General features: G+C 40.9%; 1 protein-coding gene across 3 annotated transcripts in view; it reads left to right on the plus strand.

Annotated features, from left to right (window-relative positions):
• Nucleotides 1-5,942: 5,942 nt before the first annotated feature.
• Nucleotides 5,943-14,669, plus strand: part of ARL13B (ADP ribosylation factor like GTPase 13B) — an 81,933-nt gene continuing 73,206 nt past the window's right edge. Inside the window, exon 1 of one of the 3 annotated variants that reach the window (XM_058555629.1) lies at nt 5,943-6,198. In XM_058555629.1, the coding sequence (XP_058411612.1) occupies nt 6,140-6,198 (59 nt within the window). In that variant the 5' untranslated portion in view covers nt 5,943-6,139. The remainder of the gene's footprint in view (nt 6,199-14,669) is intronic. The other 2 variants (XM_058555628.1, XM_058555630.1) reach the window with 2 other exon arrangements.

Consider the following 14,669-nt stretch of genomic DNA (forward strand, 5'->3'; position numbering starts at 1 on the left):
TGGAGTTTCCCAAGGCGAAGGGAGAGAGCCGTGAACACCTGCAGCGAGCTGGGGGGCGGTGGGGGGTGGGGGGCGGTGCTGAGTGGCCAAGAGAACTTGGAGGACTCAGCTCTGGGCATCAGGCTGGGAAGGAACGCTTGAGAGTGACGTTGGGGATGAGGACGTTACCCAAAATCTAGAAGCGAACGACTCGGGAAGGCTGCAGAGAACAGAGATCATGGAAGCAAATGGGGTAGTTTTTGATCGTCTACATTTTTATCTTGTCTTGCATGTATGGTATAAAAAATCTTTAGCAAAAAATGTTTTGGGGAAAAAAGGGAATGTGTTAAATTTCATCTCCTTCAAACAGCTCCTTTTGTTTTGTGCATATTACCTCTCTTTTTGTGCCTAGACATACGCATTTGAAGTATGTTACTTAATGTTTAAGGCTGCTTGTAGAGTTAAACTGTCTGGATTCAAATCCAATGCTCTGCCATTTCCTAGTTGTGTAACTTCAAGCAAATCAGTACCCTCTCCAAGCCTCAGTTGAATCATCTGTAAAATGGGGATAACAGTAGTTATCATAGTGTTAATGTAAGGATTTAAAGAGATAATACATGTAAAGCAATTAGTGTGTGTTAAATAGTAGTACTTAAGGTATGTTTACTATTATCCCTTCTAGTATTTCTGCCCAAATGAACATATCAATTCATTTCCTACGTGTGTGAGTGAAATTCAATAGGCTGATCATCTTTCAAGGGTGTCTTTCAGCTCTAGCTTTCTGTGGTTCTGTCACCTAGCTGGATGGAAGTTGATAGAGTCACTTTTTTTGATAAGAACATTTGCAAAGGAATTATTAAATATATCTGTGGCCCTTTCCTATTTTATATTCTCTTCCTTCTTGCTGTGTCTGACTCTCCTATGTTAGTCTATTCACCACTCTATTCCCAGCCCCAAGTGTAGAATTGTTTGGTGTGCTAGCAATCATAACATTAAACAAAATAACCTCTAAGTGCTATATTTAATTATTAAATATTTAAATGCATTTAGGCCACGAGTCTTTCAACCAAAAGCTTGATTTGGTAATCTCCTCATCTTGTGAGGAAGAACTAAGAGTAGAATATCAACTCTGAGATCTCAAAATTTCACAAGGAGGGAAAACCTCCAAAATCATGAATCAACAATATTCATAACAAATCACCTCCGACACAGACATAAAAAAGAATATAAAGAGCATGAGAACGGAATGTTAGAGAAACATGCGAGTTCCTAAAAGAAAAATCTTGCTCTTCCAAAGACTTCAGCTGAAAGTGAGTATCCTTTTCAGCTGAAAATAAATATCTTGTTAATACCACAAATGTGCATCACAGTGCCAGCAATAGTTGTCAGTGCTAAAAAATTATGTATCTCACCTCCATTGTAATGTCAAACTCTCAAAAATCATGTACTGAAATTTTAATACTAAAATTTAATAATACATCTTTGGATGAAATTTTTGGATTTGTAATTTATCTCAGAAGTTCACCCTGTGATGATATCTGGCTTTAGCTCAATATTAATGAATTCTTGGTTAATCTTATTCGGCCAAAATTTGTTTTCGGTATGCTTCTAAATACGCAACTAAATCCCATCCGAAATTTAACTCCTAATCGAATTCCATACCCAGTCCTAATGCTAGTCCCATTTCCTACCCAGTTTTACATTTCTCCATGTCATCTTCTACTAATAGATTGTCTAATTTACTTATTAATTATGTTTATTATCTGCCTTTCCATGCCTCCCATCACTAGAATATAAGATCCAAGACAGCAGGAATTTTTTAATATTTTGTTCACAACTATATTCCTAGTGCCTATAACAGTGACTGGTACATAATCTTTCAACTAAATTCAATTTAACAGTGCAAGCTTGGGAATATTTATGTCAAAATATCAACAGTGATCATTTCCAGTGGTGGGATTTTGGATCGTTTTCCTTTTGCCAGTTTATATATTTTATTTTTCTACAATAATCTTTTAATATTTGCTTGGTGAAAACTAACAATAGGGCTAAACTGTTTAAATCACAGGTAGTGAGGACTAGCCTTGTTTTATTTGTTTGTTTTTTTGTATGTTTGATTTAGAAAGGGGAGTGATTTTCATGGTTGTACTTTAAGAATGTTACCTTGTTAAATGTTTACAAAATGGATTAGAGCAGGAAAAGATTAGAAACCAAGTAACATTTAGACAACAAATAACATGTTGGCAAGGATGTAGAGAAAAGGGAACCCTCCTACACTGTTGGTGAGGATCTAAAACTGGTGTAGCCACTACAGCAAACACTATAGAGGTTCCTCAAGAAGTTAAAAATAGTACTATATGACCCAACAATCCCACTTCTGGGCATATATCCAGAGGAAACAAAATCACTATCTCAAAGAGATATCTGTACTCCCATGTTTTTTGCAGCGAAATCACTATCTCAAAGAGATATCTGTACTCCCATGTTTTTTGCAGCATTATTCACAATAGCCAAGATATGGAAACAACCTAAGTACATATTATTCAGCCTTAAAAATAAAAGGAAATCCTGCATTTGTGACAACAAGGATGAAACTGGAGGACATTATACTAAGTGAAATAAGCCAGACAGAGAAAGACAAATACTGTATGGTATCACTTTTATGTGGAATTAAAAAAAAATAAAAGTCAAATTCATAGAACAGAGAGTAGAATGGTGGTTGCCAGGGGCTGGCAGATGGGGAAAAGGGGAGAGGTTGGTCAAAGGTACAAATTTTCAGTTATAAGATGAATAAGTTCTGAGGATCTAATGCATGTGTAGCATGATGACTATACAGTAGTTAATTATACTGCATTGTATACTTGAAATTTGCTAAGAGTAGATCTTAAGTATACCCACTCCCCAAAAAAACAAAAGGTAACTATATGAGGTGATGGATGTGTTAATTAACTCAATTGTGGGAATTATTTCTCAATGTACACTTTAAATATATTACAATTTTATTTGTCAATTATACTTCAATAAAGCTGGAAGGAAAAAAAAAGAAACCAAGTAACATTTAGGATGCTATTTCAACAATCCCTGGGAGATGAAATGAGATTCTTGACAAGAATGATGGCAGCAAGACTGTTTTCCTCATTCAGAATAAACTAGATTACAATGTGGTAAAACTGCCACAAAAGTAGAGTGGCCTGAAGTAACAAGTGTTTACTCCTCACTCACAGGAAGTCCACCGTAGGCCATCCCAAGTGGCTGTCCTCCATGGGCTCAGCATTCCATGCTGTTTTGATTTTACGGTACTTCAAAGTTAACAAAGGCTTCCACATTTAACATCGCAAGGGAAGAGAGAACATGGAGAATTGTGCACCAGCTTTTAAATGCTTTCACCAAGAAGTGACACAACAACTACCACTCATATTTCACTGGACAAAGCAAGTCCCGTGACTTTAAGAGGGTGGGAATAAGGATCTCACATGCTTGTAAGGAAAAGAGAACTGGAAATAGTGAGCAGCACTTATGTCTACCAAACCACTTAATATATTGAAAACTAAGAGTCAACTTAGTTAACTAACTGATGACTGTATGTTGGCACCAGAAATGTTTGGTAATGTGTTGCTATCTGAACCAGGGAAGCAAGGAAGTAGAGCTGGGTTGAGTATATTTTGGAAAACAAGGGTGTTGAGTAAAGTTGCAGAAATGGTCAAGGAACATCCACATAGGAAGGCACAGAGGTAATAATTGGATTCTCCAAGAAAACATGTTTTTAAACAGGAAAGCAGAGGGATAAGGTCGGGTCTTGGGCAATACATACAGGAAGCTGGAGGAAGAATGACCAGTGAGATAAGAAGAGAACCAGAATAGCGCATAATTGTGAAAAGCCAAGGAGGAAAGAGTTTTAGAAGAGTTGGTTGTATTAAATGTATCAAGTGATGCAAAAGAAAATGAGAACTGATTTGGTAATTAGTAAGTCATATGCAAAAAAATACATGTTTTGAGCAGTTTGATGGGACAGAAGCCTAATCACAGTAAATTGATAAAGAGAGTAAACAGCAAAAATAGTGCTTTAGGGTTTATGAACCGCTGGTTTAAGAAGTTGGGTTGTGAAATTAAAGTCAGCAGAACAGTACTAACATGGCTTATAGTTAAGGGGGAATTGTGGCCTTGTCCTGCCCTGCCCTCTTACCCCCACTCCACCCTGGAGATTGTAGCCAAAGATCTAGGGAAAAAATGGGGAGGAATATATTTAAGATGTTGGATCAAGAAGAAATAATTGAAGGAACAGGGTTTCAGAAAAGTTGAAAAAGGATGTTTGTCAGAGTCCCAGGAAAGTGGTTAATCTTGGAAAAGAGGAAGTACATCTCTATTAGAAAATGAGAAGAAACAGGGATAATAGGGAGAGAAGAAAATTTGTGAAGGTATCATCTAACTTTCTTCATCAGCACTGTATAATAGAGGTATTTTAGTGTATGACAGGGCAGTCTGGGCAGAGGCAGCATCTAGCACTGATGAGGAAGGGCAGGTTCGGTCAGGAAAACCAGTAGAGGCCATACAGACTTGAGCAATTGAAAAGAAAACTGAAGTTATCACGGCAGGACAATGAGAATAGTGAACAAGACCCCTAGCAGTTTGGAGAGAGGTTGGGAGGATACATGCCATAAATGTTTCTGGGACAGTTGATACCAAGTTCAAAACCTGCTATCTATTATTGGTTAGAAATTGCACTTGAGCTTTATTGCTCTCATTTCATCATCTTAGCAACTCTGCAATGTAGGTATTTTCGTTCTCATCTTAGATGGGGTACTTGGGATCAGAAACAGTAAGCTATAAGAGATATTTATGTGTTTGATTTAGGGTTACGTGAGTTAGTAAAGGATAGAGAATAATTTAAATCTAGATCTTAGTCCCAAACTATTATTTTCTCCTGGGTACACTTGGCTTCCCAGGGCCCTCTCTCCTCAGGATTTAAAATATATATTTAAGTAGAAAGTGAATGGACACACAGGTCCCTACATATCACTCATGCATTTTTTTTCTATAGGAATGTACCTGTCATTTCTTTTCCAAAGAATATAAAAAGAAATACAGATATTACATATCTCTTTAAATAAAATAAAACCTGTTACAAAACAGCCAGTGGATCATGATCTGCATGTTGCAGAAACCAAATAGCTAGCATCTATGTATCTAAAAGCCTGGAGAGAATTCACATCAAAACGTTAACAGTGGTTATCTTTAGGTGGTGAGTGCGACGTCTTATTTTCTTCCTCTTGCTCCTTTTTTAGTATTTTTCACATTTTCTACAATGAACATTTTTTTTAGTAATCATAATCATCCTACACACAATAAATATTATACAATTTCATTTCACATTGTCTGTAACAAACAGCAATAAACATTATACATATTAAAACGTCGCTCTCACCTCAACTATTGAGGTAGTTAGCAAATTAGTTTTTCCCTTGTCCTTACTTTACAATAATTGCCCCAGTGTATTGTTTCTGTAGTTGTGCAGCCAGAGTCCGCCGGAATCCCAGAGGATCCCCATCCGTGCTGCATAAGACAAAACCAAACCCGCACAAGACCGGAGGTCTTTGGATCTCAGCTGTGGTTGGATACAGACGAGGAGCAGCACCTCGGCTGGCAACACGTTTTGGATGGGCGTACAGATGAGCCTTGCCAGACTCGTCCCAGATCCCTGAGCTCCTCTCGGGACGCTCGGGTTGCCTAGTTACGAGGGCCGCCTCTCCCGAGCTCCACCTCCCCTGAGCTCTACCTCCTGGTAGGCCACGCCCCCGAGCCGCGCCCTTTCAGCCGCTCAGAGGCCGGCACCGCGGATCCTCGAGCGCTGATTGGAGCAGTGCATGGGCGGTGCTGGGGGCGGGCCTTCCGCGCCGGGGAAACGTCAGCACGTCGATGCGGGTTTTCTCCGCTGGCCCGCTACCCCTGCTCCGGCTGCGCCTCTGCGCCGTGGCCGGTGTTCCCGGGAGAGGGGCGGTCGGCTCCGCCTGCGGCCGGCCGGGTTGTCACGGCCGCGAGCTCGGAGGACCGCCTTCGCCTCCCCGCCGGGCTCTCGTCCGGCCTCCCCGCCTCAGAGGCCTCGGGCCGGCGGCGGCCCCGCACTCAGCCGGGCTCGGATGGGCGGCGGGAGGAGCGGCCTGGGATGTTCAGTCTGATGGCCAGTTGCTGCGACTGGGTCCAGCGCTGGCGTGAGCCGGTCAGGTGGGTGGACCCGGCCCGCGCTGGGGGCCGTCGGGCGGGTGGACCGGGTCGGGTGCTGGGGGCCCGTCGGGTGAGTGGACCGGGCCCGCGCTGGGGGCCGTCGGGCGGGTGGACCGGGTCGGGTGCTGGGGGCCCGTCGGGTGAGTGGACCGGGTCCGGTGCTGGGGGCCCGTCGGGTGGGTGGACCGGGACCGCGCTGGGGTCCCTTCGGGTGAGGGGACCGGGTCGGGTGCTGGGGGCCGTGGGGTGGGTGGACCGGGCCCGCGCTGGGGGCCCGTCGGGTGGGTGGACTGGGTCCGCGCTGGGGGCCGTGGAGTGGGTGGACTGGGTCCGGTGCTGGGGCCCGTCGGGTGGGTGGACCCAGTCTAGCGCTGGGGGCCCGTAATGTGGATCCGGTCTGGTGCTGGGGCCCGTCGGATGAACCGAGTCTGGGGCTGGGGGCTCATAGGCTTGGTGGGCCGGGTCAGACATGGGGTGGGGGTCCGTCGGGTGAGCTGGGTATTGTTCTAGGGGGGCCGTCAGGTGGATCGAGTCTGGGGCTGGGGGCCCGTCGGGTGGGTGGACCGAGTCTGGTGCTGGGGGTCCTGTCAGCTGAGTGGGCCGGGTCAGGCATTGGGGGTGCCCGTCGTGTGGGCTGGGTCTGGCGCTAGGGGGCCGTCAGGTGGGCTAGGTCGTGCGCCAGGGGGCCGTCAGGTGGGCTGGGCCAGTGGCGTGGTCCTGGGAGCGGGGACAGCTGGGTGCTAAGCTACGATACGAGTCTGTCCCCTGCGTCCCAGCGTCGCCGAGAGGGGAGAGCGCAGCCCTCCTCTCCGGGTGCGCTAAGTTCTCGTCAACAGTGCTTATTGCTGCTGTACTTGAAAGGGGTTCGAATTGCTTAAAAAGCTGTGGATTGTGTGTGTGTGGAATTGGAAACTATCCGTTGTGTATTTTTATTCTGAAGCTTTTGTAATGGAAATTTTTTTAAAAATAGAGAAACGTGGGACAGAGATTTCATAAAATCCATAGGTCATTTTCCATCACACACATACATACGCGCAGACATGCATACACGCTGTTTTGTTTGAGGACTTGGGCTTGAAATCTGGCTCCACTGCTTGATAATTACATGGCTTAACCACTTGCGGCCCCACCTTCCTCCTGTGGTAAACGAGGGTGGCAGTGTCTACCCCTTATGAGTGTTGTACTACATGAAAGTAATGGAAGCAAAGTGTGTTCTTAACTGTAGTGTAGCTTCAGTTTTCATATGGAACCTCATTAAGCCTTGAGGCCACTTCTTAACGTTTAATTTTGAAATGCTAGATGTATTAATATTCAGTGCATGTTACTTGGTATTCATTGATTTCTTAACAAATATTTGCTGAGAAAATACCATGTGCCAGGCACCGGGCTAGGAAGGAGTCAGTGAAAATGGTGCTTTTAAAATTGAGCAGCTCAACCCATAAAGAAAGCTGAAGTTTGTTACTCTTTGTAAATAATAATGACTTTTTATAGTTCTACTTTGGAATTAGGCCAAGAATAAATTATAGCAAAGTTTTTCGGTTTTTTTAATCATTAGCATTTCAAACATAGTATTTGTAGTAAGGATGAACTATCCTTTAAAGAACGAATCTGAAAAACTATACTTGTAACTTGTATATTGTAAGCAAAAATGTCTACATTTGGAAAAGAAATTTGCTTTAAATGAAACTTTTGAAATTCTTTCTCCATTATTAACTTTTAACTGTATTTAGATGTTTTAAATATAAGCCATATGATGGACTCTAAGAGTCAAAGATGTGTTTGGGTATGTAGACTCTGATTTATTTGTTTTAATCATGTTCTGGTCTGATTGCAGTCTCTACCAAGACTTGAGGGTCATTCATAGTAGATGGCCCGTTATGTTTCTCTCTATGTTGGCTTTTTAAAAATGTGTTTTATGGGAGCCGGCCTGGTGGCTTAGCGGTTAAGTGCATGCGCTCTGCTACTGGCGGCCGGGTTGGGATCCAGGGCATGCACTGACGCACCGCTTCTCCGGCCATGCTGAGGCTGCATCCCACATACAGGAACTAGAAGGATGTGCAACTATGACATACAACTATCTACTGGGGCTTTGGGAAAAAAAAAAAAAGGAGGGGGATTGGCAATAGATGTTAGCTCAGAGCCAGTCTTCCTCAGCAAAAAGAGGAGGATTAGCATGGATGTTAGCTCAGGGCTGATCTTCCTCACAAAAAAAAAAAAAAAAATGTGTTATATGGGTCTGGCCCGGTGGCGCAGGCGGTTACGTGTGCGCGCTCTGCTTCATTGGCCCTGAGTTCGCAGGCCCGGATCCCGGGCGTGCACCCACCACTCATCAAGCCATGTTGTGGTGGCGTCCCATATAAAGTGGAAGAAGATGGACACGGATATTAGCCCAGGGCCAACCTTCCTCAGCAAAAAAAAAAAAAAGAGGAGGATTGGCATCGGATGTTAGCTCAGGGCTGATCTTCCTCTCAAAAAAATAAAAATAAAAATGTATTTTATCTCTGGAAGAGGGCACAATAACATGTGTCCTTTTAACTAAAAACACTCAAAAAGCTTGCACTCCCAAAGAAGTTTTCAATTTATTTAATCACTCTTTGTGTTTGCTTCTCTTAGCAACTCTAGTATATTCTCTTGGATGAGTGTTTAAAGAAAAGACAGAATTCAGAGAAAGGAGAATGTATTGATTTCCAAGTAGAACAGATAACTGGATTTTATTAGTAAAGCAGAATTGAGATTTAACCCTATAACTGAGTGTATTTTCTTCTTTAGTAAGTAGCGTCTAGATCTGTGCTGTCCATAGGGTGGTGACTAGTTGCGTGTGGCTGTTGAGCATTTGAAATATGACTAGTCCTAATCGAGATGCTATAAGTGTATAATACAAAGTGGATTTCGAAGATTTATTATGCAAAAAGAAAATAAAAGTAAATATCAGTCTTTTTTTAGTTTGATTATCATGTTGAAATGATAACTTGAGCATATATCGGGTTACATAGAATATATTAAAATTAATTCCAACTTTTATTTTCGCTTTTTGAAAATGCAGTTACTAGAAAATTTAAACTAGAAAGTGTAAATTTAGGTATGTGGCTTGCAGTATATTTCTGTCGGACCTGGCTGATCTAGATTATGGCCTAACGTAAAGGACCTAGCTAAACATCTCTCAATGTGGATAGTGTTAACTGTCAAAGGACTTAAAAACAAGTTGGATTACACCTATCTTTTAAGTACCCTTGTTCAATGCCTGGTTCGTAATAGTGGCTGAATAAATATTTGCAAAATATTGTATGTAGTTTGATCACTCCTTAGCAATAGTCATCCTAAAGCAAATATTAGCAAATATTTCCATTTACTGGAATAAATGAGAGGTGAGCAAGCTGATTTAAAAAATATATCAAATTTTGTGCTTTTATGATATATTGTTCTGTCATTTTTTTATGTTTTAGGCTGTGCTGCTCCTATTGAAATTCCTCTTCATGTTTATGTTTTATGAAGATGTATTTGCAAATGTGAAAAGTGAGTGTGTGAGAGAGAAGATGATAGTTACCAATACACTGTGTTCTGAGGTTACTTTGCTGGCTTATCTAATATATCCTGCACCCTCTGGATTTACCCCCCTGTCTTCACTCAGATGCTCTTCCAATGAGCAGATTATTTTAGAGACTGGGATCAGGGATTAGATGCAGTATTTCAGAATGTGTGATAAGGACCAGGCAAGAGTCAGAGATCAGTCTAGATCAGGAGTCAGGACCAGGATGCCAGGCATTTCAGGAACACCATACGTGCTATTTTAACCACCAGTCAGAGCCTGACCTAAGCTTTCAAGCTGCATGAATTAATCTTGAATAGACTAAAAGCTAGACCCATAGATAAATGAGTGGCTTGCTCCTATAGAAGCAGTGTGGTACAGTGTTGGGGTTTTTTTTAACTGTAATTTTGAGACCATAGTACAATGATCAAAGCTAAGAAATTAATTTTGGTACAACACTATTAACTAAATAACAGACTTTATTCTGAGTTCACCAGTGTTAACACCTAATGCCCTTCTCTTTGTAATCCAGAATCCCATACTGCTTTGTCAGATCTCTTTGGTCTCCCTCAATCTGTAACACTTCCTCAGTCTTTCCTTGCCTTTCATAACTGTGAGACTTTGAAGAGTACGTGTCATTTGTTTTGTAGAATACCCCTCAATTTGTTTGATGTGTTCTTGTGATTGGATAAAGGTGTTGCATTATTGGGCAGAGGAATACCACAGGGGTGATGTATCCTCTCACTACTTCGTATCAAGGCACGCGTGATGTTGATATGTCTTATTACTGGTGGTGTTAACCTTGATCACTTGGTTATGGTGCTGTCTGCCAGATTTCTCAAGATAGTGTTTTGAGTCAAACAGATTTGTGTATGAATCCTAAGAGTTTTGGCACTGTTCCCCTTGTCAAGTGTGGATAATTTCCATCTTGCAACATTTTAGAAAAAAAATTTACGCAAGTATTTGATGCTTTGCTCATAGTAGTTCCTCAGTAAATAAAACCTCTGACCCTAGGAGACAATTCCGGTAAGTAAATTACCCTGCTCAGTTCATCTTATGCTTACCAGAATAGATACCCTTCCTTTTCTCCCTTTCTGTGTTAGTGGAAGAAGGCTTCATCTTCCTTTCCAAGACTAATTCTTACACCTGTGCTCTTCATTCCATTTCTTCCCGTCTCCTGGTGAACTTCATTTGTTCAGCATTCAGCCAGAAATCATAGGCAGAACTTCTGGGATACTAGAATAAATCTAAACTTTTATTCCAAAATTTATTTTTCAATTTTATTATCAAAAATACAAAATCTCTTTCTCTTTTGCCTTCAGAGCTTCACTTCTGTTCTGTCTTTAGTATGTAAACATGCTGAAGCCTCTCTTACCTAAAAAACAAACCAAACTAAATGTTCCCTATTACTGCTGTAACAAATTACTATTAACTTAGTGACTTAAAACAACACAAATTTATTATCCTACAGTTCTGAGCTCAGAAGTCTAAAACGGGTCAGCAGCGCTGCGTATGTTCTAGAGGCTCTAGGGGAGAATTTGTTTCTCTTCGCCTTTTCCAGCAAAGAGAGAGGCTCCTTGCATTCCTTGGCTTGTGGCCCCCTTCCTCCCTCTTCAAAGCTAACAGCATAACATCTCTCTTCTCTGATCTCCTGCCTCCCTCTTATAAGGACTCTTGCGATTACATTGGATGCTCCAAGGGAAGCTCCCCATCCAAGATCCTTAATCATGTCTGCAAAATTCCTTTCACCGTGTAAGGTAACATATTCACAGGTTCTGGGGATTAAGATGTTCATCTTTGGGAGGCCATTATTCTGTGTCTACCATACTAAACAACCCTCTGTCCCTGCAGCCACTGCCCTCCCTCTTTCTCATCACGCCAGACTTAACAGTTGGCAGTGGATTACTGGCACTTTCTCAACTTCTTCACCTCTCATGCATTCCTTAACTTCCTGCATAAGAAGATTTCTGCCCAGACCTTTCAATTCGCTTGTTCTTGCTATACTAGATGCTGCTTGGTTATTAAATGCAATGGATTCTTTTCAATCTCTTGGCCTCATTTGACACTCAAGACTACTCTCTTCTTGAAATTCTCTGATTTCTTTTTCCTGAATTTAAAAATTTTTGCCTTTCTGCCTGTGTCTCTTTCTGTCTCTTTTTGCCAGTTAGCTTTTCTTCATCTGGCTCCCAAGTTTGCCCCAGGGTTCTGTCTTAATTCTCTTTTCTTCTGCATATCCTCCCTTTGTGGTCAGTCTCACCGTGTAGAGGGACTTTAGCTACTGCCTCCACACTGACTCGCAAGTTCATGTTTCCAGCACAAAGACTCGCCTACCACTTGAAGACTTACATATCCAGTTGCCACAGAATCCTCAATCCCAGCACATCCAAAATTGAGCTTACATCCTCTCTCATTTCCATTTTGAAATCAGATTTTTAATCATTTCCTGTTACCCAAATCAGAAGCCCGAAGTAATCCTGGACACCTCTTTGTGCTTTGTTCTCTCAGATCATCAAGGCCTCTGGTTCCCACTTGTTTCATATTGCTTACCTGTCTTGCACTCTTTCAGCCTTTCCGTACCCACTGCTCTGTTTTAGGTAAGGTTCCCATGCTTCTTCTCCCAGATTTCTTAAGCACGCTTTCCATCGTTCCCCTCTGATTAATTCTCCACACTGTTGTCTGTGGTCTTTTTAGTATGTAACTAATTTTAAATCTGCCATCTCTCCTAATTGCCTTCAGGATAACATCTAAACTCCTCATGTACAAGATATTCATGACTCGACCTGAGCCTGGCTGTGTGGACTCCTTGTCGAAGCTATTCTTCCTTCTCCTGTCGTGCTAAATTTGGAGTCCCTCCATTCCTCCTGAAGGTCCTTCTTTTCTTTGGCTATTCCTAGTCATGCTTCAGATCTCAGCTGAGAGATACTCTCCTTCAGGGAACTTTCTCTGAATTCTAGATTCTCCACCCTTCCCTTGTGTTTGCTTGTCTCGCCTTGTCCCTGTATTTTAATGAAGTGTCTGTTCAGCGCTTTTCAGTGGTCTTCCAGGATGTCTTATGGACAGGAGCTGTTATTTACAAACACTTAAAAGTAATGTATATTTATTATCATTTAAAGATAATGCATGTTTATGATAGAACATTGAAGGCACAGTTAAACAAAAAGTGGCAAATTTAAGTTGGCCACAATCTTCACCCTCAGAGATGACCACTTTTAGTATTTTGGTGTAGAATCTCTTACATACGTGTCAATTTTTAAAAAATAATGAGATAATAGCGTGCTATTTCACAGGTTTTTATTTATTTATTTTTTGCTTTAATGCGTAATTAATACCTTCTTGCATCATTACATATTTTTCTTCAACACCTTTTTAATGATAGCAGAGTAGTGTCTTGTATAGATTCACCAAAGTGTGTTTAATCATTCCTGTTATTAAATATTTAGAATACTTAAAATTTTTCACTATTATCAACAGTGCTTTGGTGAGCATCCTTATATAAATATCTTTGGAAATGGAATTCTAGATCAAATGATATGAAAAAGTTTAAGGTGTTTGGTATACTGCCAAATTGCTCTTCAGAAAGGCTTTCTTTTTTTTTTTAAACCAGTTTCTACTCCTACCAGCAGTGTATGAGAGTGCCTTTTTCCCTTAAAAAACAGGAGTCATTACTTTTTCATTTTTCTAGGTTGTACAGGGAAATGCTATCTCCTTTAGGTCCTCTTTTCTTGATTACCGTTAAGATTGAAATTTTTTTCCTTGGACAGTTGTATTTCTTCTTCTGGGATTTCCCAGTGATTCTCTTTGCTGTCTTTCTGTTGGGGCAGGTGCGTTTTCTTATTGAATTTTCTAAAAGAGATTTTAAAGTTACTAACAGATTATAGTAGTAACTGTTTCTCTGTATTATACGTTGCAGATATTTTTCTTCCATTTGTTATATTTTTTTATTTTTTGGTGGATTTTGAAGCATAAGCATTTAAAATTTTTTATTCAAAAATATCACTCTTTCAGTGTAATATTTAGGAAGTTCATCACCACTCTAAGATTATATTCACCTCTACTTTTTTTCTAGTACTTTTATGTTTTAATTTTTAACATTTAAATCTCTGTTGAAATTTATTTTGTGTCTAGGGAGCAGCCTTCATCCTGGGCACAGAACACAAGGTCTGTTAGGCCATGGTGCTCCGAATATATCTGGACCCTGTAAGCAAGTCCTCACCCTTAAGTATTATCATCTGCGTACTCTCAACTCCTATTATTTATACCAAGTAGCATCTAGTTAATGAAATAGTGCATATAAAAATGTTAGAATATGCAAGAGTTGAAAGATCATTTCCAAGATTTTTAGCAAGAATTGGAAGCAATATTTTGGAAAGGGTGTAATTTTACCTGGGTCTTGGAGAAATTTGTGCTTCCTAAGCTTTCAGTGAGCATGATTTCCGGAATGGTCCACCTAGGAGTAGCAGAAAATTAACATCAATTTATATGAAAGAATTTTGGGAACAAGAATTGTGTAATATCATTTAAAATAATAAAAAATAATTTTAACATTATTTAAACAAAAATACATATTATATATATAGTAAGCACTCATATGCTCACCACCCAGGTTTTACAAATATTAACCTTTGGTCATCACATTTCAGTTTTTTCCTAAAGAAATAGATAACAAATCTTTGAGGCTCCCTGTACCCTATTCATCTCCTGCCATCCCTCCCCAGAGCTAACCACTAGCTGGAACTAGTTTCTTGCCCATGAAGGGGTTCAGAACAGGCCTCCCCAAGATGTACCACTTTGCTCTGTGAAATATTTTGAGCTAAAGGCAGTTGAGATCCTGTGGGCTCAAGAGAAACTTTTCCCTCTCCATTCAAGAATTTAAATTTATAATAAGAGTTATTACCAGAAATAAATCTTTATGACCTGTGTGGCAGGGCAAACCTCTAATTGCTGA

This window comes from Diceros bicornis, chromosome 15, assembly GCF_020826845.1.
Source record: "Diceros bicornis minor isolate mBicDic1 chromosome 15, mDicBic1.mat.cur, whole genome shotgun sequence".
NCBI classification, from domain to species: domain Eukaryota; kingdom Metazoa; phylum Chordata; class Mammalia; order Perissodactyla; family Rhinocerotidae; genus Diceros; species Diceros bicornis.